Source organism: Hyperolius riggenbachi, chromosome 5, assembly GCF_040937935.1.
Source record: "Hyperolius riggenbachi isolate aHypRig1 chromosome 5, aHypRig1.pri, whole genome shotgun sequence".
In the NCBI taxonomy this organism is placed as follows: domain Eukaryota; kingdom Metazoa; phylum Chordata; class Amphibia; order Anura; family Hyperoliidae; genus Hyperolius; species Hyperolius riggenbachi.
Window position 1 is genome coordinate 134,547,625 of NC_090650.1, and position 24,506 is coordinate 134,572,130.

The following is a 24,506-nucleotide window of genomic DNA, read 5'->3' on the forward strand; positions in this document are numbered from 1 at the left end:
CGATCGGTCGATTGGCCAACCGATTTGCAAACGATCAATCGATCGATTGATTGGGATCGATCGGTCGGCCAGAAAATCGGCTGAGTGTATGAGCCCCTTTAGTCAGAGAGCTTAATGGCTTGTTTGCATAGAGATAACAACTGGAGTTTCTCAACTCTTCCTGCACTGGAAACAATTAAGACTGATGTATCTGATCTTCATGTTTTATTTCTTAGCTGTGCTACACATACAAATCATAATATCATCATTTTTTTTTTCGCTTCAGTGTCTCTTTAAGTGCTCTCTCAAAACTCACTTTTTCCGACAAGCATATGCTCTACCTTAGGCCACTTGCCCTTTGTCCTAAGGCCAAGTTGCATCCCTACTAGATATCCTGAGGGCTCGTTTCCACTAGAGCGAATCTGCATGCATTTCCTGCATGCAGATTCGCTCAACCAATACAAGTGGATGGCGCCGTTTCCACTTGTCAGGAATTCTGTGCGGCTCGCTATGCAGAAAAAATCTGCATAGCAGAGCCGTCAGAATTTGCACGCCACACACCCACACGCGAATCGTCGGTCATGTAACTAAATAGGAAATCCGCAAGCACTTGAGTCTTGCGGTTTTCCCATCATTTCCGAGTGCGATTTCGTTTAAAAACCCATGTCAATGCTTGCCGGCATTGACATGGTTAAAATCGCTTTGGGAAGCGAGTATCTCCTGTGTGTTTGGTAAGTCTCAGAGCAGTTGGGGACAAGCTCCTGGGTGTGACAGATCCAGGGCTTGGCTGCGCTCACATATGGTGTTGCATGCTGGTTCTGGGGCCCCGGGCAGTGAGAGTTCCTGGGGCCCCAGGCTGGCTTGAGCACCATTATTGTTTTTAATTTTATTGTAGATTCCCATGCAGTTTAGTTAGGAGGGGGGCAGATGAGAGGGTATATCCTGCACGCTGGTGCCCCCTGCTGGCCATATAGCCATTGTCTATATGCAACTGAAACCCTCTCCAACGACTGGCTGAATTTGCTCAGCTTCTGTTTAAATTAATTACTGCAGACTAGGTGTAACGTGTGTGTGCACTTCTTGATTGGCTTACAAGCAGCCTGCAGGCTTTATATAAGCAGCAGAGAACTGTTTGGGAAGTGAGTATCTCCTGTGTGTTTGGATGGTTAAAATCGCAAACGATTCTGCGTGAAAAACAGCATGGAAACGTCAACGAATCCGCAACCGTATGTGGATTCGTTGACGTGTTTTCCACGAGCAAATCGCACCGCACAAGTGGAAATGTACCCTAAAACACACTACCTCTAGGTATGTTTATTGCATACTACCCCGCCTCTTGTTTCCCCCTATTCATTTAGATTGTGAGCTTGCAAGGGCAGGGCTCTATCTTCCCTTTTGTGTCTTGGAATTCATCATACATTTTATTCATCATGTTACCTTTGTCACTGTAATTACCAATTCTGTATTTTGTATCAAATCAGTGTTTTGTCACCAATTCTGTGTTTTGGTGTATACCACTTGTCTGTATTATGTACCCCATGCTGTGTTTCTTACTTTGTACAGCACCACAGAATATGTAGGCACTTTATAAATCAATAATAATAAATAGTTTTGGGTAAAGGGGTAAGATACCTGTATTTTATGAGACCACCCTAAAAAAAGCTTACATTTTATATTTCTTAAAGGGGACCCTACGATTCTCTCTTCTAGCTTTTATAAACTAATGACAAAAACGTCTGGCTTCTTAGATATGAATTCACAAACACAGTCACCTAGTCCAGATGGTAGAAGTGAGCTGATGTACCTGTAAGGATTGGAATCCACCACCTCTGCACTCATCTGCTCAATCTTGCTCCTGTGTGCTGCATGCTTGTTCTTCACTCTCTGAAGCTCATCTTCCAGGTCTCTGATTCTAGCCTTCAATTCATCTACCAGGCTGGCAGAAGCCATTGCTGCTGCCAGGCTCGTCCAGACACCAACCTGGCACACCCAGCTGACTCAGATGCTGATGTCCCCTATGAGAGGATGGAGATCTGCCTGTGGCGGTTCCTGGACTGACACGGAGTGTGACACTGGCTTTCCTGATGACCAGCAAATCCAGAGCACTGATGCTGCCTGTGTACCAGATCCCGCAGCTGCCTGCCCGGTAAAGAAAGACACGTCTGCAGTCAGGAAGAGGAGGCGTCGCAGGCTCTGCGCATTGCTTTACTTCTCATACACTCTACAAACTAAGCTACTTCCCTGTCGCCTAAACTACAGGCGGCTACTATAACGTAGGCGTATCCTTTAATGCAAGCATTTACTTGCTTCATTAATATTCATGTATTACAACAACACAAATTCAATAAGTTTTCTTATGAACTGAATTAAAAGAGATGGCATCTTCCAGCTTTCAACATGGCCAGCAAAGCTTCTTCACGCAAGTTCCTCTACGATGACAGGCGTGATTTGCGTTTCATGAGTAGTTTTTTTTTTCAACGAACTTTATTGTGAAATGAGGAAAGAGATTTACATATGTGTCAAAGGTAGAGAATAATAGTGCAAACAGGCTGCACACAAGGACTTTATCCCCAGTGTGAGTGTCGATGTGTGATGAGATGGCGGAGCAGGAGCCTGACACCAGTGCTGTGAGGGATAAGCACAAGTTTGATGAGCAGAGTCTGCATGGCTACCTGTGCACCCACCTGCCAGGGTTCAACGCAAGCCCATCCGCCCCCCTGCTGGTCAGGCAATACAGGTGAGGGGGAGGCGGAACATTCGGACCTGTGCCTCAATTACATTGCTGGGCTCTGACAATTCAGTCTGTGGTGGTAAATAACTCCATGGTGCATTATACAGTAGTATCCCCAAGTACTGGCAGTTAGTTCAATTTGCTTTTTATTAAATGTTTGCCTTATTTATAATTTGCTCTGAGCCCCAGATTTGTTCTGACCAGAACAAATTTTGCATTTTGTCATTTCATCTGTTTAAAGAGTGCTTACATATTCTTTGGGCTATTCATTCGAATTTAATTTCATTAGACAATAAATAGAAATGTCTTTCTTCTGTCAGAAATAACTTGATATGTACAGTAGAGAATCTCTTTATAGTGGACTCCAAGGGACCAGGAAAAGTAGTTTACTATGTCAGAAGTTTACTATATCAGAATTGGCCATACATTGGGCTCTATTCACTAGGAGGCAAAAACACCGCAAAATTTTACCGCTATATTTCCGCCAGAGGTAAACTCCACATTTTTTCCACATTCACTAATATTTTCCGCATGCGGGGAAAAAGATGCGAAAACAGGCATTATTCATGCGGGAATCATGCGGTAAAAAGGTCGCATGAAAAAAGTGTTTAACAAAAAAATATTAAAGTCCACCAAGCACAGGCCTTAAGCCTCCACACTTCATTAAAGTCAATGGGATGCGGAATATATCACCTACTATTTGTAGGTGATAAAAAATCGGTAAATAACGACGAAATGATGCGCCTGAACATTTTTGAGAATTGATTTTTTTATTGCGGAAAATACCAACTTTTGCGGAAATTTTTCTGCATGAATCCCGTACTTTCACCGCACCTTTTCCGCATGCGGAAAAACATGCGGAACATTTTGAGAATGTCAACTTGACGGTATTTTGGTCACAAACTTCCCGCATGTACTTTACCGCATGCGGGAAGTCTTTGTAATAGAGCCCATTGTATATTTATACGGATGCACTTGCTGGGACCTGAGCACTGAGATGACTATATCCAGAGGTTTACTATATCAGAGTTTACTATAACGAGATTCTACTGTACTTGCATTTTTTTATTTTCTTGTAAAGCTAGAATTTATTAATTTTCCAGTTTAATATGCAACATACATACCTCCCAACTTTTTGAGATGCACTCACTGAAGCCATGCCCCTGCCACACCCCTGACCACACCCCTGTCACACCCCTAACCACGCATACCATAAAGATTTCATAAGAAAAATATGTTGTTTTATAATTCAAACCACACTGGTCCTTTCTATCCTGGTTATTTTTTCTTCATATTAACAACTTACAATTAGTAATATATCAATTTAAAGGATGGGAATAAAGTTTACATTTTTAGTAGATATATATATATATATATATATATATATATATATATATATATATATATATATATATATATATATATATATATATATATATATATATAAAAAATTTATTTATTTATTTTTTTTACATAGAAAGAGGGACAAAGTCCTGAATGAGGGCCAAATGAGGAGAAAAGAGGGACAGGGCTCCCAAAGAGGGACTGTCCCAGTGAAAGAGGGACAGTTGGGAGCTATGAAACATAAAATAAACAATGGCGATAGTGTAGTGGAGGGGACCCAGTGGGAAACTCGTAGGCCAACAGCCACTTCCTGATCATGGAAGATTGAGTGTGCCCACCGTCACTAATCTATAAAGATAGGGGACCTAGGAGAAACACGCTAAAATTGCACACCACGACCCCGACAGCTGCTGAGCTTTGTGCACAGCTCTCACTTCACCTACCGCCTCTGCTCGCACAACTTTACTAAACCAATTCGGTTGGTAGTGTAGATAGTCTGCTGTGTCCCCTATTTCTTCCAAATTGGAGCTCAAGACCATATTGCCCTGAGCAGGAAACAGACGTGGGTCTCCTCAATTAGAGTAGCGCCTAAACAATTACAGGCAACCAACAAGATAAACATCGCTATAGAGGTAGTAGACAGTACACTGTTCTCTTGGTCCAGGTGCTCCTTCCCCCGAGCCTAACCTCCGTAGGTGCAGCCAAGTCACACAAACAGATTTTCTCCTCTCTCATATCAGGAGTTGATCAGTCTAATAGAGCTGCTGGCAGGCCAGTGGCATCACTCAGAAAGTCCAGGTGCAAAGACCTCTATCCAGTCAATAAGTAAATGTAATGTTTTATTGTACAAGTGACATTATTGTGGAAAAAATAAACCTTTCTCATCTTTTATTTATATTTGAGCAAAAAGTGTCCAGACCAGCTTTTTGCATGTCTCCACAGGTATTTTTGCCCATTCATCTTTAGCAATGAGCTCCAAATCTTCCAGGTGTTACATATGAGGATAAATGTGAGCTACCATGGACCCTTGTCTTCCAGGTGCAACATATGAGGATGAATGTTAGCTACCATGGGCCCATGTCTTCCATGTGCTACATATGAGGATGCGTGTTGAGGTACCCTGGACCCATGTCGTCCAGGTGCTACATAAGAGAATGAATGTGCGCTACCATGGACCCATGTCTTCCAGGTGCTATATATGAGGATGAATGTTAGCTACCATGGACCCATGTCTTCCAGGTGCTACATATGAGGATGCGTGTTGAGGTACCCTGGACCCATGTCGTCCAGGTGCTACATATGAGAATGAATGTGCGCTACCATGGACCCATGTGTAACGATCGGTGTCAGCACACAGAGAGAATCTGATTAATGGTGATCTACAGTATCACCAAGAATACAGATATATACCTGATTATTGATGATCTGCAGAATCACCAATAATACAAGTATAACTAACCTCTGGACACCTGGTAAAGTGTAAGTGTTTGGTGCAACAGTATATGAGTCTGGACCACCTGAGGAGCAGGTGACCCTAAACCGTATAACGAGTATCTCCTAGTCAGGGTTGGAGATAACCAGAGAGCCAGTGATTCCCTGAACTGCTGGGAGTCAGACTCTACTGCAGTCAAAGGACTCCTTTGAGATAGAGTCCCTGACTGGATTGCAGAGAGGTCCCTCTGAGGGACAGGGAGTCCCTGCAGCTACTGGACACCCCACCGGGGGGGTGTCACAGGTAGTACAGATGGACTGAACACCCAAGGAGTGAGTGACAGCTAGAAGGGTCGGCCAGGCCAGGTCGGCAACACACGAGCAGATAATGTACAGAGACAGAAGGCTGATTCGGTAACCAGGGACAGACAGGGTTGGCAACAGGTAATCAGATATGCGTAGGTACCGAATCAGAGAGCAGGAGTAGGGTCAAGAGAGCAATAGGTCATAACAGATCTCAAGCAGAGGCCTAGTCTAGAGCGTGAGGTCTGTGGTCTCAACACCAAGGAACTGGTCTAAAGAATAACACAGCAATGACACAGTATCCCTAATCTTGAGTGTGAGGTCCGTGGTCTCAACACCCTGGAACTGGTCTAAAGTATAACACAGTAATCTGGCTAAGTGTGAATTCCCAGGTCCACTTGGTTCTAACACACTGAGGGATCTGACTATGGTCTGAGTGCAAACACATAAGCATTCGCAACGGCAGACAACCAGCAACTGACAGGCAAGAAGTATATATAGCAGAGCGCTCCTCAGCGCCGCTCAGTCCCATTCAGCCAATCACCTACTGCGCTGGGATCAGCTGATCGTCCTGATCAGCTGATCCCTCTCCTATTGGCATAAAGGGCCTGGTAGCTCTCCATCTGTGTGCACTACTAGGCTCAGACAAACCAGACGCATGCTGCTGCGGAGAAACCGCCGGTCTGAACGCGGAACCAGCCGCCTTGCTGTCAGACCACGCGGCGGTGTCTCCGCAATCCATTACAGTACCCCCCCCCCTACCCGAGGAGTGGACTCCGGACACTTCCCACCAGGCTTCCCAGGATGTAAGTCATGAAACTCCTTTTTTTAATTCCTCCGCATGCATGCAACAATCTGGCACCCAAGATCTTTCCTCTATGCCATATCCTTTCAAGTGGACCAGATACTGCACGGAATTCTGCACTAAGCGAGAGTCCAGGATCTTTTCAATTTCATACTCTGGTTGGTCATCCACCAACACAGGGGGGGGGGAGAGAGGAATCCACGTGTACTGCTGGCTTCAAAAGAGACACATGGAATGATCTCACACCTCTCATACTGGCTGGGAGATCAATCCCGTAAGTGACATGATTGATTTTTAAAATTCTGAAATTCAGATCTATGACCAGAAAACCTTTCGGGTACAGACAGACGTAAGTCTGTAACTGGAGGAGATCGCACTGAATTTACAGCCGTCTGAAGGACCTGTAAGGACCCAGATAAAGCAGAGATCTGGGCCTGCTGACCGTCCAGCACTCTGATGAAATTTTCCACCGAGGTGGTGAGTGTATCAAGACGGCTGTTAAGTGCGTCCATTTTGTTTTTCAGGTCTGCCGTTCTGTAACGATCGGTGTCAGCACATAGAGAGAATCTGATTATTGGTGATCTGCAGTATCACCAAGAATACAGATATATACCTGATTATTGATGATCTGCAGAATCACCAATAATGCAAGTATAACTAACCTCTGGACACCTGGTAAAGTGTAAGTGTTTGATGCAACAGTATATGAGTCTGGACCACCTGAGGAGCAGGTGACCCTAGACCGTATAACGAGTATCTCCTAGTCAGGGTTGGAGATAACCAGAGAGCCAGTGATTCCCTGAACTGCTTGGAGTCAGACTCTACTGCAGTCAAAGGACTCCTTTGAGATAGAGTCCCTGACTGGATTGCAGAGAGGTCCCTCTGAGGGACAGGGAGTCCCTGCAGCTACTGGACACCCCATCGGGGGCGTGTCACAGGTAGTACAGATGGACTGAACACCCAAGGAGTGAGTGACAGCTAGAAGGGTCGGCAACACACGAGAAGATAAGGTACAGAGACAGAAGGCTGATTTGGTAACCAGGGACAGGCAGGGTTGGCAACAGGTAATCAGATATGCGTAGGTACCGAATCAGAGAGCAGGAGAGGGGTCAAGAGAGCAATAGGTCATAACAGATATCAAGCAGAGGTCTAGTATAGAGCGTGAGGTCCGTGGTCTCAACACCCTGGAACTGGTCTAAAGTATAACACAGTAATAACACAGTAATCTGGATAAGTGTGAATTCCCAGGTCCACCTAGTTCTAACACACTGAGGGATCTGACTATGGTCTGAGTGCTAACACATAAGCATTCGCAACGGCAGACAACCAGCAACTGACAGGCAAGAAGTATATATAGCAGAGCGCTCCTCAGCGCCGCCCAGTCCCATTCAGCCAATCACTTACTGCGCTGGGATCAGCTGATCATCCTAATCAGCTGATTCCTCTCCTATTGGCATAAAGGGCCTGCCTGCCTGCTAGCGCGCGCGCGCGTAGCTCTCCATCTGTGTGCACTACTAGGCTCAGACAAACCAGACGCATGCTGCTGCGGATAAAACCGCCGGTCTGAACGCGGAACCAGCCGCCTCGCTGTCAGACCGCGCGGCGGTGTCTCCGCAATCCATTACACCATGTCTTCCAGGTGTTACATATGAGGATGAATGTGCGCTACCATGGACCCATGTCTTCCAGGTGCTATATATGAGGATGCATGTGAGGTACTCTGGACCCATGTCTTCCAAGTGCTACATATGAGGAAAAATGTGTGCTACCATGGACCCATGTCTTTCACTTGCTACATATTACTTTATGACATTTAGGTAAACTGACACATAATCCAATTGTTTTACAGATCTGGCCAGTCCAATCCCACATTTTTTCTTCAGAAGGGGCCAGTTAAACTTGTTCTACGGAAAAAACCTCATGGGCCACTTCTGCCAGGAGCTCATCGGGTAAGCTGAAGTGCGCAATTAAGAATTACAGCACTATTATTAAATATCCAATGTATGCACAACCAAAATCTATGATAACCCCCATCCCCTGCCATGACTAAAATTCACATAAAACAGAAATACAGCTACATGCCTTAAAACTGAGAGAATGTGGCGTTGATGTGATTGCTGCCAGCATTTCCGATCAGATCCCAGGTAACATAGCCCTTGTACTGCATGGACTGTTTTGGGGTGTTTCATGAGAGTGATGGAATTATAGTACTTGCCTGTAGTTCTGCATGTCCTTCTCTTCAGAAGGAAGCCATGGCTGAAGCAGTGACTCAGAGTAAATTCAGGGAAAATTAGTAAAAACAGAGTAGCGTTATATTAGCCTTGATGCTAGTATTGCATAGAAGGAGGAGATTGAAGATGTCATGAGGAGATTATTATTATTATTATTATTACTACAGTATCTTGTATTTGTATAGCTCCAACATGTTCTGCAGTGCTTTACTGACTATGTAGTCATGGCACCAAATCTCTACCATAGTCCTATGTCCATCGTAGTCTAGGGCCAATTTTAGGCAGCCGCCAGAGAGATACGTAGAGAGTGCACTTTTGTTGCGCAGACTGACCGCGACTGGCCAAAGTTACGAGACCCAGTACCGGCGATACAGAAGGCTGAGGACGGCGGGGTGGGAGCGATCCGTGTGCGCATGGGCTAAAGGAAGCCTCAGGTATGTATAACACTTTTATTTTGTCTCTGGTACACTTTAAGGTTTCTGAAAGTTTAAAGAGTATTTGAGGTAAAAATAACAGAGCTTGCACGCCAAGGCTCTGGCCACACCCACCTACATAGGGGGGGGGCTACCCGCCCCCAGGTTGGCAGCCGCAGCCTAATTGGTAGCCCCCAAGCTGGGACGGACCCCGGCCACACAGGCAGAGGTTTCGGAAGACCTTTGGCAGTCCTTGAAATCATGGCCACCACCACACTGCCGAGGAAGGTGGCGGAGCGTCACCTGTGACCTGAAGATGTCAGATCAGGGGAGTATTTAACCCTAACACTCCCCGATCCATCATCATTTAGACAGAACCTGTCAAGACATGCTCTCTCACTTTGCCTCAAATACTCTTTTAATGTGAGTATGATAAGTGAGTAGTAAAGAATTTGTAAGTGGGATCTTCTTGGAGCCCAGAATTCCTGTTTAAATGGTGCTTTATCCAATTTAAACTGCTAAACTGAATATGAATGATGATAATAATGAGATTCTCAGTGTTGTGCCCAGAAATTAGTTTTAAAATAGACCTCTGGGGATACCCTCTCACTTTCTGGACTTCAGTTGAATACCATCTTTCCCGGAAAATAAGACAGTGTCTTATATTAATTTTTGTTCCAAAAGATGTGCTATTGCTTATTTTCAGGGAATATCTTACATTTCTAACAGGAAGTCTCTCAGCAGAACATTTCCTGTTCCTTTGTACTGAGTTGTTCTTGGATTGGAAGGTATGCTTCTGTACTGATCACTCAGGCACCTGCCCTGTCATTCCTGTGTACAGCTGATAACCTTGCTGTGTGCTGGGATGACAGGACCGGTGCCCGATCAGCACTGCAACGCTGTCTCCCTGCTTGCTTGCTGCCTCTTCCTCCTCTTTAACTTCCGCTAGGCCTTATTTTTGGGGTAGGGCTTATATTTCAAGAATGCTCAAAATCCCATCTAGGTCTTATTTTCAGGGAAAGAGGGTAGTAGGGAAAAAAGGATGCTCTTAATACTGTACAGTTAGCAGTCAAGTAGTAACTGTACGACCATTGTTTGTTTGTTTGCTTTTCTTGAGCCCTTAGAAGATGCACCCTGCTTCATATTATAGTATTGTAGCACTCATTATTCCCTTTAGGGTACTAACCCCAGATTATCCCAATAGCAACAATGAATAGCAGTTTGGGGATAAGGAAGAAAGAGAAACAATGATCATGTTCTATCTACTTTACTGCTAGTTATACAATACTTAGCAGGTAATATAGACCACATTTATCTTAATATGATGACTATATTTTCTAAACAGACTAAAACTGTTTGTAGAACAATACTGTAGTCTGACAGCTGTAAACTGCTTTTCCCACAGAGATGTAGCATATAGAAACATTCTATGTTTAATCATCTAAGAAAGTGCATGTCAATAAACTGATAGTTGCACAGCAGAATTTCTATAAGGGAAAAACTATTCCTAAGGAAAGGGATAGCTCTGAAATGCAGATAAACATTCCTCCCCTTTTATCCACACTGGTATAGTCTATTGGGCAATTGTCACTGGGCTTTCATGGCTCTTTGTACTTTGTACTGTAGTGCACCCAGTACACTCTGGGATATCTTTTGTCTTCATGCCTGGCACTGCTAATATTTCCATACTTTCAGCTGGCACATATCAGATATCTGGGATCTGTTTGATCAGTTGCCCCTTTCTTATGATTGCTTTCAGTTGTCTACCTCATTGCACTAGTGGGCTATATTCGTTATTCACCTATACACTGTGGTGCTATCATCTCCTGATTTTGTTTTATTTACTGTGTCGCTGCATTTGGGGCTTTGCTATCTGCCAGTGGTGTATACATACATACATAGTTGCTTTGTGATGTTATCTGTTTGTGGCTTTGGTGTAGTACTGTAATAAATGTATAATATGTACAGAAAAGAGGGCATTAACCCTTAGACCGCGGCGCTAACACTTTAGGTGTTCTGTGTTTTTGCATCCGTATGCCATGGATGTCTAAAAGTTTTTTTAATACAAAACTACTTCCATCAGGAGCGGATGTCTACAGGCATTTTTGTGTCCCCATATTCCTTTGCCACGGACATCTAAAAGGCATTTAGCACAAAGTGCCAGCTTTGTTCTTTACTTGAACTATGAAAATAATACTAAGTTGATACAGAATATGCAAATGTTACTGCAAAAGTGTGCAGCTTGAAAATGGACCAATCAAATGCTTTCACTGCAAGATTTGTTTTTTTTTCCATTTTACAATAGATTTTCATAATACTTAGTATAATTCTGTATCATAATAATTAGCATAATTCTCAATCAAATGTATTTGCACCTTAATTCCAATCCTACTGAATAATTTGGACTTTTGTACTTTGAGATTTGGGCAAGACAATAAACACAAATCAAACATAGCTGGCACTGGCGTGTAGATCATGTGATCAATGACCATAATATGGTAATAATACAATGTTTTGAATACATACACTTGTGTGTGCCTGCTTGTTGTACTGATCTTTAAAACTGTAGACAGTTCTGTGTGCAACCAGCTAAGGGCCGGCTCACAGAGGAATGCTCTGTGTGCAATCAGCTAAGGGCCGGCTCACAGAGGAATGCTCTGTGTGCAATCAGCTAAGGGCCGACTCACAGACGAATGCTCTGTGTGCAATCAGCTAAGAGCCGACTCACAGAGGAATGCTTTGTGGGCAATCAGCTAAGGACTGGCTCACAGAGGAATGCTTGGTGTGCAATTAGCTAAGGGACGGCTCACAAGGGTGACTACCGGTGGCCATCCTCGTTCTTTACCAGTGGGATTCACTGCTTCTTGCATTGAGATGAATGGGACCGTTCATCTCAATGAGTTTATCATCAATTACCCAAGCGCCGTGTTCGATCAAATTTTCCACTATGCTGCTTGTAGCTTCAAGCATCGGCTGTGGTTCTGTATCCCCCAAGGGGCTCAAAACACAACGCAAAGATGAAACTCCTTAAATTATGGCAAACACTTTTGTGCGGAAAAGCAATTGGCATCAACTAAATGAGCCGCCAGCAGTTCCCCGTATCTGAGATTTAAAGTCACTGGGAATTGCTGATTTAAAAAAGAAAAAGCCAGATACTTACCTAAGGAGAGGGAAGTCTCTGGGTCCTAATGAGCCTTCCCTCTCCTCTCCTGGTGCCCGTTCCAGCGCAGGATTCTCGTAGCAGTATTTGACTAAATTAGTCAAATACAGCTCTCTCTCCGCCACCAAAGGGAGGCTTCAGAAGTTTTCGGGAGCCTGAGTGCTCCCGAAGATGGGCCGCTCCATTTTACGCATGTGAGAGCTCACATGAGTGCAGTATGGAGCCGCCTCTCTTCAGGAGGACTCAGCTCCCAAAGACTTCCGAAGTCCCCCGCGGTAGAGGATTTAAACTGGGGATCCTGAGCTGCACCGAGGGCACTGGGAGAGGAGAGGGAAGGCTCATTAGCACCCAGAGCCTTTCCTCTCCTCAGATAAGTCTCTGGCTTTTTTTTTTATCAACGACTCCCAATGACTTTAAGGTGGCCACACGCCATACAATTTTTTAAATATCTTTTCAATTCAAAAATTGTAATCAGTTTTTCTGACTGATTGTAACATTTCAAAAATCTGACCAATGTACCACAAACATATGTACAATTTTTACCCAATCATGAAATTTTTTTTTGAAAACTCAGAAAAAATAGCTTTGGTCTGTATATCAAGTAATTAACAATCTACCACACACATGCCATACAATTTTGATAAAAATTGATCACCAAAACTCCCAATCTTTTTTTTTTTTCTATGGAATAAAAACGGGAAATTCAATCAGATTTCTCGAACAAATTAAAAAAAGATTTTCGAGTTTTTGGGACAAGAGATCTTAATTATCGAATTGGTGTAAAATCAGATCTTTTAATTGCATAGTGTGTTGCCACCTTAAATGTTTAGTTGCATTCCAGTGTATCCCTGCCTATTTCCTACCTCTTATGTGAACTATTCATTACTCATTCATTACTGGCAGAATTGACTGTTTGATGCTTATTTTCAGGTGGAGAGAGAACATGAAGTCCAGAAAGCATTATTTGCAGCAGGATTTCCTGTACCTGAACCTTTACTGTACTGCAGCGATGTCTCAGTCATTGGAACAGAGTTCTATGTGATGGCGCATGTGGAGGTCAGACATGCATAAAATGATGTCACTTTGCTTTTATGAACCAAAATTCTCTTCTTCACTGGAAACTTTCACTGAAAAAGAACAAGCCCATCATAAATGTCTTTCTTTCTTGCCAATTTTCAACATCAAAGCAAATAGATTTTTCTTTTTTCTTGTCTTGTTTTGCCAGGGTCGTATTTTCCGAGATCTCACTCTGCCACAAGTCAGCCCTGCAGAGAGAGCAGCTTTGTATGTTGCTGCCAGTGAAACACTCTCCAGGCTCCATTCGTTTAACATTCATGCACTTGGTCTTACTAGATATGGTAAAGGAAAGGGGTACTGCAAGAGACAGGTGAGGTGAACTTCCTGCTCCAAAAAAGACCCAGGTCTGCACTACATGGCTTTGCTTACTACATTCTACGAACAAGCTATTTAAAGGATGTACAACAGTGGGGAAACCTGCAAGTGTTTTGATAATGATAATTGTGCCATACTTGTGGTTTCATTACCAGGGGCATAGTTTCATAAAAGATTAAGCCTTCACATTTACTCAGAATTGGCAGAGTCCCAGGATGCACGATTCAGAAAGAAATGTGCATTTAGAACAGATTACTGTTTTCTGCAACAGATGTTATAATAGCCATTGGTGGAGTGCTCACCACACCATAGAAGAGTAACCACTGGTGTTTCCAATAGATGCCCAGTGCCATGCTGGCTTTGACATGTGAATGTTGCACATATCCTGTGCTGGTAACATGGAGAACAGAGTAGGCATGACCATGCTGTTTGCAGAGCTTTCATATAACTAACATGCAGTATTGCTAAATGGAAGCTCCTGTGGGGGCCAACACTGAGGGAACTGGTGAACTCTGTGTTAACTCTGTATAAATTACCAGGTCTGCAGAAAATCTAAAAAAAATTGGAGATTAGGGAGAGATGGGTGGAGACCCCATATATGGTAATTCCTAATCTAGATATTAATACTTCTCTATGTGACACTCAATTTTTAGTGATACTAGTTATATCTTGCTGTGGGGATCCCCAGTCCTGGTGCCTAAATAACCTGTTTATATGTACTTGTAAGGATTCCTCCTGTATCGTATTCTGTCCGTTGCAGTGGAGCTGCAAACGGACAGTTCTGGCTTATCTGCTTGCATTTGGCTGTGCATTCGCAATAAGTCTCATTGTCATTTGCAATCGCTCTGCAGCTCTGGGCAGCTCAGGATGCTGTCATCCTTACACCAATTGCTTGTTGCAGCTGAGCTGTGGCCAGATAGCCCTGGATTTCCTGCATGCATGTTGTTAAATTATACTGCATGTATTTCTTATGGGAGTCCTTTGCATTCACAGCCAGCTAGCAAATGGTAATCAAGCCAGCTCAGGATTGAATGATTACCATTCAGCTGTGTGGGAATTTGCATACCTGCATCCATTGGCTAATGCCAGCATAAAAGTCTGCCTCCCATTTCATACCCCGCCCGACATAGCGTTCAGTTCTCTGAGTTGTCATTGGGTCTATGCTGTGAAAGCTGTTATTGTAAATGTATAATGCCTTGCTCTGTATTGTCATGTCTGCTGGACGTTTGCTGACCTGCGGGGGTCAGTGAAGTCCTTCTGATCCTGATAGATTCTGCCAGCACCACGTTGGTGACTGGTAGTATTCCTTCTAGCCTTGGTCTTGAGGACGAACTATAGCAGTGGTTGCCATTAGTTCGCTCCTACCTGTTAGTCTTGTCTATCTCAGTGTGAATGTTACCGTCGCTGAAACAGTGACTAGATTGGCTGAGCATTCTGTCTGTCTGTCTGTCTGTTGTCTGTCTTGTTAATTATCATTACTTGTGCTTTAGCTAGTGAGTTATTTGAGAGCTACATTTCATATATTGCGCATCAGCACAATATATATGTACTCTAGTCAGTCAGTCTTGTACTTTGTAGTTATATATCTTGTAATTTATTCGTAATATTCTAGTAATATTATTAAAGTAACATCTATTGTATATTTAGCTGTGTCCATCTGTGGAGCCTCTTCCATTATCCAGCTCTTAGCCTTGTTGCGCTGGGTGGTCAGAAAGTATGACCCCCCAGCATTACAGTATTATTGTTGAGTGCTTTATTTAATTGTGTATTTGCTGACCTCTGTTTGGTCCGCTATGTAGGAGTGTACTGAATGCCTTTGTTTGTTTTTTATGGTTATTGCAGTTTGTGCTGCAACTTTGCCAGTTGCTGATGTTTGACTTCAGGTATAAAAACACAATAAATAAATCTGTTTAGAAAAAAAAAAATCCATGCAGTATTGCTCTTAGTAAAATTTGCTGTGATCGCCAGCCACAGCGGTGTTCAGTTCTCTCGCAACAACATCAAATTAATACCAGATCATTAGGAATACTATTGCCACTGTTAGCTGTGTGGTAACTGTAACAGAATGGCAGTAGACTTTGCAACTTTTATGGCAGCCAGCTGTATTTCAATTAGGGCCCCCTCCACTATTTGTATATTCCTCATTGCTTACCCCTCCTCCCATAATCTCTTCCTACCTGGTACAAATTATCCTCATGTCTAAATGTCAGCCAATAGCACTGTGTTCTGTACACAGCTGGCAGATGACAACTGGAAGTGACAGGAGAAAGTGTAATCACTGCACTTTATTATTATTTATTTACATAGCACCAACATCTTCTGTAGCGCCATAGTACAAAATAAATAGTGGGGAAGATAGATACATGAGAGCTTCAAAAATCTGTACAATCTGGACATCCAGCAATACAAATACAGACAATGTTGATGAGTGGTAGACATCACCAATACTGCATGTTTATGTGATAAATTACTTCAGATTAAGAGACACTAAGAGAAGGTCCCTGCCCTTGCGAGCTTCCAGTCTAGAGGGTAGTGGGTTGGTGACATTAGGGAAGGAGACACAGGAGTAATGCTGGGCATACACGGCGCGATAGTTGTGATCAATCGAGCCGGTGATGGCTCAATTGATAATATTCAACCTGTCCGACCACCACGGCAGATCGACTCCACGCTCGATCCCCGCAGGCGGACAATGGAAAAAATGAGTGGCTGATAAGGAACTGCCCACGGGGACGAGCGGGAATCGATTCGCGCGGACGCGCCGGAATTGAGCCAGCGGCTCAATTCTGGCGCATAAACGCGCCAGTATGCCCAGCATTACAGTATGAAGCAGTAAGCCTCCACTTTACCTATTGCAAATTATAGGCTTTTCTGAAAAGGTGTGCTTTGAGAGAACATGTGAAGTGAAGAGAGCCGAGGCACTGCTGCAGTAAAAAAGAGGTACCTTTAATCCACCTTGTGCAGACACAGCGGGGTATACAGTGGGGGTGAGGGGATGCCCCTCACCCCCACCCCCACTGTATACCCCGCTGTGTCTGCACACCGTGGATTAAAGGTACCTCTTTTTTACTGCAGCAGTGCCTCGGCTCTCTTCACTTCACATGATCATTGTCTGTCTCTGAGTGCACGCTGCAATATGGAGTACATAACCCGGTAAAAACCCAGGACCTCTCTACCCGCATTTAGTGCCTGTCTTTTTTCTTCTTATCGGTGCTTTGAGAGAACGTTTGAAGATTTCCAGGCTAGGAGCATGATGGACTGGCAGTGGGGGAGCGTTCCAAAGGAGAGGTGATGCTTGTGAGAAGTCCTGGATGCGGGGGTGAGAGGAGATGACCAAGCTCGAGGAGAAGAGGGTCTCCTGGGAGAATCGGAGGCTCCTGGTGGGATGGTATTTGCGGATTAGTGAGGAAATGTAAGGAGGTGACAACTTATGAAGAGCTTTGTATGTTAGGATTAGAAGTTTAAACTGGATGGGTAATAGGTAGTCAATGGAGAGATTGATAGAGAGGGGCTGCATCAGATGAAGGGGAGGAGAGGTGGATGAGGCAGGCAGCAGAGGTCAGTAGGGACTGGAGAGGTGCCAGCCTGTTTTTTTGGTAGACCGTAGAGTAGTGTTACAGTAGTCGAGATGAGATACGATCGAGCACTCACTGCAGAATTGACAGCCTGCAGTAATTAATGGTCCCGTGTGTGTGTGTGTGTGTGTGTGTGTGTGTGTGTGTGTGTGTGTGTGTGTGTGTGTGTGTGTGTGTGTTTTGCTTACTCGCTTCTCATATTGAAACATATTGTATTCAATAAAAGTCAGCACAGATAATATAAACGTTGCAAATCAGCATCACATAGCATTGCACTGTGCATAATTTCCTCGCCACTGCTCTGGTCTTCACTCATTCCCATGCATGTGCAGAAGACACTGACCCACCCAGGTGTGCGTGATCTTCAGAGGCTGCCGGCGGGAGACGGGAGAAGACCTGAGCTGCGGCGAGGGACAGACGTGACTTGTAGGGACTGGAAGAAGTTTTTTTTACTCACCTCGTTTAGCCACTTAAGTTCCAGCGGTCTCTTCCCCCTGAAGGAGCAGAGACCGCTGGTACAAGAACGACGGAATCCCGACAAGTAGCCGCACATACCCACTGCCATCGCCGCACACCGGGATCCCCAGGACATAGACTCGGCCGTCTCTATGACGGCAAAGTCATGTGAGCCGGTCAGGAGCCGTTTTCCTTGGCTCCTGACCGTGTCAATCAATGTAAGCCAATGGCAGCGGCTTACATTGATAGCCATGGAAAGGAGCCTATGAAATCGGCCGATGAAAAAAGTGTAAAATTTAAAATGTGTGCAAACCTATACAAATAAGAAGTATGTTTTTTTCCAGAGTAAAATGAGCCATAAATTACCTTTCTCCTATGTTGCTGTCACTTACAGTAGGTAGTAGAAGTCTGTCAGAAGCAACAGGTTTTGGACTAGTCCATCTCTTCATGGGAGATTCTAAGGGATTTATTTATTTTCAAAAGCACTTCGTGAATGGCAGTTGCTCTATCCAACTGCCAAAAAACAGTGCAGCGAGCAGGGAATCTGGCCAACATCATTGTTTAAATCCTTTTAAGGGAATATCTTTATAAAGAATAAAAGCCTTGCTGAGAATCCCCTATGAAGAGATGGACTCAGGGGCGCCTCTAGGCATAGGCAGTACAGGCCATTGCCTGGAGTGCCATTGGTCCTGGGGGGCGCCATGTTGTTGGATTAAGCCCCGCCCCCAAATTAATTCCCATCCTGGACTAAGCCCATGGGTGTTTTATTACTTGCTTCTTCTGCATCTACTTAGCGTAAGTTGCAGGCAACCGCCACCTCTGTGCCTTGTGCATCTTTCTTTCCCCCTTTGTGCCTCCTTCTCTCCCTTTTGTGCCTCCATCTGTCTCCTTGTGCCTCCTTCAGTCCCTTGTGTCATGTCTGACCCCGTTTGTCCTTCTGTCTCCCTTTGTGCCTCCTTCAGTCCCCCTGTGTCATGTATGCCTCCTTCTGTGTCCCTTTGAGCCTCTTTCTGCCCCCCTGTGCCTCCTTATGTCCCCTTTGCCTTTATTTGTACCCTTGTGCTAACTCTGCCCCGTTCGTCCTTCAGTCCCACTCTGCCTCCTTCTATCCTCCTGTGCCTCATTCTGTCCTCCTGTGCCTCCTTCTGTCTCCCTTTGTGCCTCCTTCTGTCTCCATGGGCCTCTTCAGTCCCCATGTTCCACCTCTGACCCCTGTGCCTTCCTCTGTCCCCCTGTGCCTCCTTCTGTGCCTTCTTCTGTCTCCCTGTGGCTCTTTCTTTCCCCCTCTGCCTGCTTCTGTCTCCCTGTGACTCCTTACATCTTTCTCTGCCATCTTCTGTCCCCCCCTTGTGCCTCCTTCTGTCCCCCTTTGTCCATACTTCTGTCCCCCTTTGTCCATACTTCTGTCCCGCTTTGTGCCTATTACTGTCTCCCTGTGCTTTCTTCTGCCTATTTGTGCTTTTTTCTGTCCCCCATTACACATTGTGTCTTCTTCTGTCCCCGTTTTGCCTCCTTCTGTCCTGTGTGCCTCCTTCAGTCCCCCTGTGCCTCCTTCTTTCCTCTTGTGCCTCCTTTTGTCCCCCTTTGTGCCTCAATCTGTCCCCAATGTGCCCCCTCCTGCCCAACATTGTGCCTCATTCTGCACCACTTATTGCCTCCATCTGTCCCCCTGTGCCTCCTTCAGTCACCCTGTGCCTCCTTCAGTCACCCTGTGCCTCCTTCAGTCACCCTGTGCCTCCTTCAGTCACCCTGTGCCTCCTTCAGTCACCCTGTGCCTCCTTCAGTCCTCTTTTGTGCCTCTTTCTGGCCCTTCTTCTGTACCTCCCACTGCCCCTCTGTGTACCTCTTTCTGTCCTCCTGTGCCTCCTTCTGTCCTCCTTTGTGTCTCATTCTGCCCCCGTGTGCCTCCTGTCCCCTTGTGCCTCCGTCTGTCCTCCTTTGTGACTTCTTCTGACCCTCGTGCCTCCCTATGTCCCTCTGTATTCTCTGGCGAAACGCTACCGCAATAAGTGTAATTTCTGGTATAATGCTGCCGCATTACAATTATTTTCTGGTGAAACATTGCTGCATAGCAGTTATGTCCTGGTGAAACATTGCTGCATTATGATTATTTTCTGGTGAAACATTGCGGCATTACAGTTATTTCCTGGTGAAACATTGCTGCATTACGATTATTTTCTGGTGAAACATTGCTGCATTACAGTTATTTCCTGGTGAAACATTGCTGCATTACGATTATTTTCTGGTGAAACATTGCTGCATTACAGTTATTTCCTGGTGAAACGCTGCCGAATTACGATTATTTTCATGGGGAAGGGAGGGCGCCACAGGTTTTCTCGCCTGGAGTGACAAATTGGCTAGAGGCGCCCCTGGATGGACTAGTCCAAAATCTGTCGCTTCTGTCAGATTTATGGCTCATTTTACTCAGGAAAAAAAATTACTTCTCATTTGTCTATGTTTGCACATATTTTAAAATTTTTCGGCATAGTGCCCCTTTAACCACTTGCCGACCACCCACAGTCAACGGGCGGCGGCAAAGTGGACGCCGAAAGGACCGCAATACGCCCATGGGCGTTGCCTCCTTTCGTCATGCCGGGAGAGCGATCGCGTCACTGGTGACGCGCGCTTCCCCCGGCAACTGGCTCCACCCACCCGCGACGACAACCTGCCGGCCGTTCGGAAGCACCGGTGGGTTGTTAACCCCACGATCGCCGCTACAAAGTTATAATACACTTTGTAATGTATACAAAGTGTATTATACAGGCTGCCTCCTGCCCTGGTGGTCCCAGTGTCCGAAGGACCACCAGAGCAGGCTGCAGCCACCCTAGTCTGCACCCAAACACCCTGATCTGCCCCCTGATCGCCTACAGCACCCCTCAGACCCCCCCGCCCACCCCCCAGACCACTGTTTGCACCCAATCACCCCCCTACTCACCCATCAATCACTCCCTGTCACTATCTGTCAATGCTATTTTTTTTATTCCCTAAACTGCCCCCTGGGGACTCCAAATCACCCCACCCCTCAGATTCTCCCCAGACACCCCCCCCCGTGTACTGTATGCATCTATCCCCCCTGATCACCTGTCAATCACCCATCAATCACCCCCTGTCACTGCCACCCATCAATCACCCCCTGTCACTGCCACCCATCAATCAGCCCCTAACCTGCCCCTTGCGGGCAATCTGATCACCCACCCACACCATCAGATCGCCTGCAGACCCGCCGTCAGATCACCTCCCAAGTGCATTGTTTACATCTTTTTCTCTCCTCTAAACACCTACTAATTACCCATCAATCACCCCCTGTCACCACCTGTCACTGCTACCCATCAGATTAGACCCCTATCTGCCCCTAGGGCACCCAATCACCCGCCCACACCATCAGAACGACCTCAGACCGCAGCCCTGATCACCTCGCCAGTGCATTGCTTGCATCTATTCCCCCCACTAATCACACCTTGAGACACCCATCAATCACCTCCTGTGACCACCTGTCACCCCCTAGCACACCTACCCATCAGATCAGGCCCTAATTTGCCCCGTGTGGGCTCCTGATCACTCGGCCAAACCCTCAGATCCCCCTCAGACCCCCTTCCGATCACCTCCCCAGTGTATTGATTGCATGTATTTTCCCCTCTAACCACCCCCTGAGACACCCATCAATCACCTCCTATCCATCAGATCAGGCCCAATACAACCTGTCATCTAAAAGGCCACCCTGCTTATGACCGGTTCCACAAAATTTGCCCCCTCATAGACCACCTGTCATCAAAATTTGCAGATGCTTATACCCCTGAACAGTCATTTTGAGACATTTGGTTTCCAGACTACTCACGGTTTTGGGCCCGTAAAATGCCAGGGCAGTATAGGAACCCCACAAGTGACCCCTTTTTAGAAAAAAGACACCCCAAGGTATTCTGTTAGGTGTATGACGATTTCATAGAAGATTTTATTTTTTGTCAACTGTTAGTGGAAATTGATTTTTATTGTTTTTTTCACAAAGTGTCATTTTTTACTAACTTGTGACAAAAAAATAAAATCTTCTATGAACTCACCATACACCTAATGGAATACCTTGGGGTGTCTTCTTTCTAAAATGGGGTCACTTGTGGGGTTCCTATACTGCCCTGGCATTTTAGGGGCCCTAAACCTTGAGGGAGTAGTCTAGAATCCAAATGCCTCAAAATGACCTGTGAATAGGACGTTAGGCCCCTTAGCACACCTAGGTTGCAAAAAAGTGTCACACATGTGGTATCGCCATACTCAAAAGAAGTAGTATAATGTGTTTTGGGGTGTATTTTTACACATACCCATGCTGGGTGGGAGAAATCTCTCTGTAAATGGACAATTGTGTGTAAAAAAAAAATTGTCATTTACAGAAAGATTTATCCCACCCAGCATGGGTATGTGTAAAAATACACCACAAAGCACATTATACTACTTCTCCTGAGTACAGCGGTACCACATGTGTGGCACTTTTTTGGACCCTAAGTGCGCTAAGGGGCCCAAAGTCCAATGAGTACCTTTAGGACTTCACAGGTCATTTTGCGACATTTGGTTTCAAGACTACTCCTCACGGTTTAGGGCCCCTAAAATGCCAGGGCAGTATAGGAACCCCACAAATGACCCCATTTTAGAAAGAAGACACCCAAAGGTATTCTGTTAGGAGTATGGTGAGTTCATAGAAGATTTTATTTTTTCACAAGTTACACTTAAAATCAATTTTCCGCTTACTTGTGACAAAAAATAAAATCTTCTATGAACTCACCATACTCCTAACGGAATACCTTGGGGTGTCTTCTTTTTAAAATGGGGTCATTTGTGGGGTTCCTATACTGCCCTGGCATTTTAGGGGCCCTAAACCATGAGGAGTAGTCTTGAAACCAAATGTTGCAAAATTACCTGTGAAATCCTAAAGGTACTCATTGGACTTTGGGCCCCTTAACGCAGTTAGGGTGCAAAAAAGTGCCACACATGTGGTATCGCCGTACTCAGGAGAAGTAGTATAATGTGTTTTGGGGTGTATTTTTACACATACCCATGCTGAGTTGGAGAAATATCTCTGTAAATGGACAATTGTGTGTAAAAAAAAAAAAAAAAAAAATCAAAAAATTGTCATTTACAGAGATATTTCTCCCACCCAGCATGGGTATGTGTAAAAATACACCCCAAAACACATTATACTACTTCCCCTGAGTACGGCAATACCACATGTGTGGCACTTTTTTTGCAGCCTAACTGCGCTAAGGGGCCCAAAGTCCAATGAGCACCTTTAGGCTTTACAGGGTGCTTACAATTTAGCACCCCTCAAAATGCCAGGACAGTAAACACACCCCACAAATGACCCCATTTTGGAAAGTAGACACTTCAAGGTATTCAGAGAGGAGCATAGTGAATCCGTGGCAGATTTCATTTTTTTTTCTTTGACACAAGTTAGAAGAAATGGAAACTTTTTTTTTTTTTTCTTTTTGTCACAAAGTGTCATTTTCCGCTAACTTGTGACAAAAAATAAAATCTTCTATGAACTCACCATGCCTCTCAGTGAATACTTTGGGATGTCTTCTTTCCAAAATGGGGTCATTTGGGGGGTATTTATACTATCCTGGAATTTTAGCACCTCATGAAACATGGCAGGTGGTCAGAAAAGTCAGAGATGCTTCAAAATGGGAAAATTCACTTTTGGCACCATAGTTTGTAAACGCTATAACTTTTACCCAAACCAATAAATATACACTGAATGGATTTTTTTTTATCAAAGACATGTAGCACAATACATTTGGACAAAAATGTATACAGAAATGTTACTTTATTTGAAAAATGTCAGCACAGAAAGTAAAAAAAAATAATCATTTTTTTGACAAAATTCATGTCTTTTTTTGATGAATATAATAAAAACTAAAACTCGCAGCAGCAATCAAATGGCACCAAAAGAAAGCTGTATTAGTGACAAGAAAAGGAGGTAAAATTCATTTAGATGGTAGGTTGTATGATAGAGCAATAAACCGTGAAAGCTGCAGTGGTCTGAATGGAGAAAAAGGCTCTGGTCCTTAAGGGGTAGAAAGACTGTGGTCCTCAAGTGGTTAAGTATACAAGGTGTCACACCATCGCCAACAATAACGATAAAGGAATGCCAGGCAGAAACAGCCCACAATATAACTTTGTAACTTCGCAATGTGAAATCAGTCAGTCAAAGGTCACTCTCTGCAGGTTCCAGGATAAAGGTCTTTCTGTAACCTCCGGAAACATATGCTAAGGGCAGACTGCTATTTATTTCCTCATAGGTTAAAAGCAAACAAATAATATGAGAACTGGCATGCTGGGCACAAGCAAAGGGTACCCCGGAATCACAAGTACGTGTGTGTGTAATAACCCAAAAGGTAGAGATGGATAAAGGTGCCGATCATCTCCAGGATTGTAAAAGATCATCCTTCCCTGACTTTTTGTTACTGCATCACACGCCATTCTTCACCTCCAGAAGACCTATAAGAAACTATCATCAACTCATTAAGTTGATGCAACAAGAGCAAGCTTGCTACGTTTATAGATAAATATTAGTCTTACCGGTACTTAAAACCATCCCTTAGTCTCCTTTCCGTAGAACTCTGGATAGACTAAACAATATAATGGGCATTGAAGATAGCACGCCAAAGCAATTTTGAAGCCTACAGAAAACAAATTCATAGATT

The 24,506-nt window shown here is 44.5% G+C and overlaps 2 protein-coding genes across 4 annotated transcripts in view; one reads left to right on the forward strand and one right to left on the reverse strand.

Annotated features, from left to right (window-relative positions):
* The window catches only part of UBA5 (ubiquitin like modifier activating enzyme 5), a 39,557-nt gene extending 37,085 nt beyond the window's left edge, over positions 1 to 2,472 (reverse strand). The window contains exon 1 of one of the 3 annotated variants that reach the window (XM_068236282.1): positions 1,784 to 2,472. In XM_068236282.1, coding sequence (XP_068092383.1) covers positions 1,784 to 1,929 — 146 coding nt within the window. In that variant the 5' untranslated portion in view covers positions 1,930 to 2,472. The remainder of the gene's footprint in view (positions 1 to 1,783) is intronic. The other 2 variants (XM_068236280.1, XM_068236281.1) reach the window with 2 other exon arrangements.
* Positions 2,043 to 24,506, forward strand: part of ACAD11 (acyl-CoA dehydrogenase family member 11) — a 119,092-nt gene continuing 96,628 nt past the window's right edge. The window contains exons 1-4 of the mRNA XM_068236279.1: positions 2,043 to 2,716; positions 8,443 to 8,542; positions 13,328 to 13,453; positions 13,623 to 13,784. Coding sequence (XP_068092380.1) covers positions 2,565 to 2,716; positions 8,443 to 8,542; positions 13,328 to 13,453; positions 13,623 to 13,784 — 540 coding nt within the window. The 5' untranslated portion in view covers positions 2,043 to 2,564. The remainder of the gene's footprint in view (positions 2,717 to 8,442; positions 8,543 to 13,327; positions 13,454 to 13,622; positions 13,785 to 24,506) is intronic.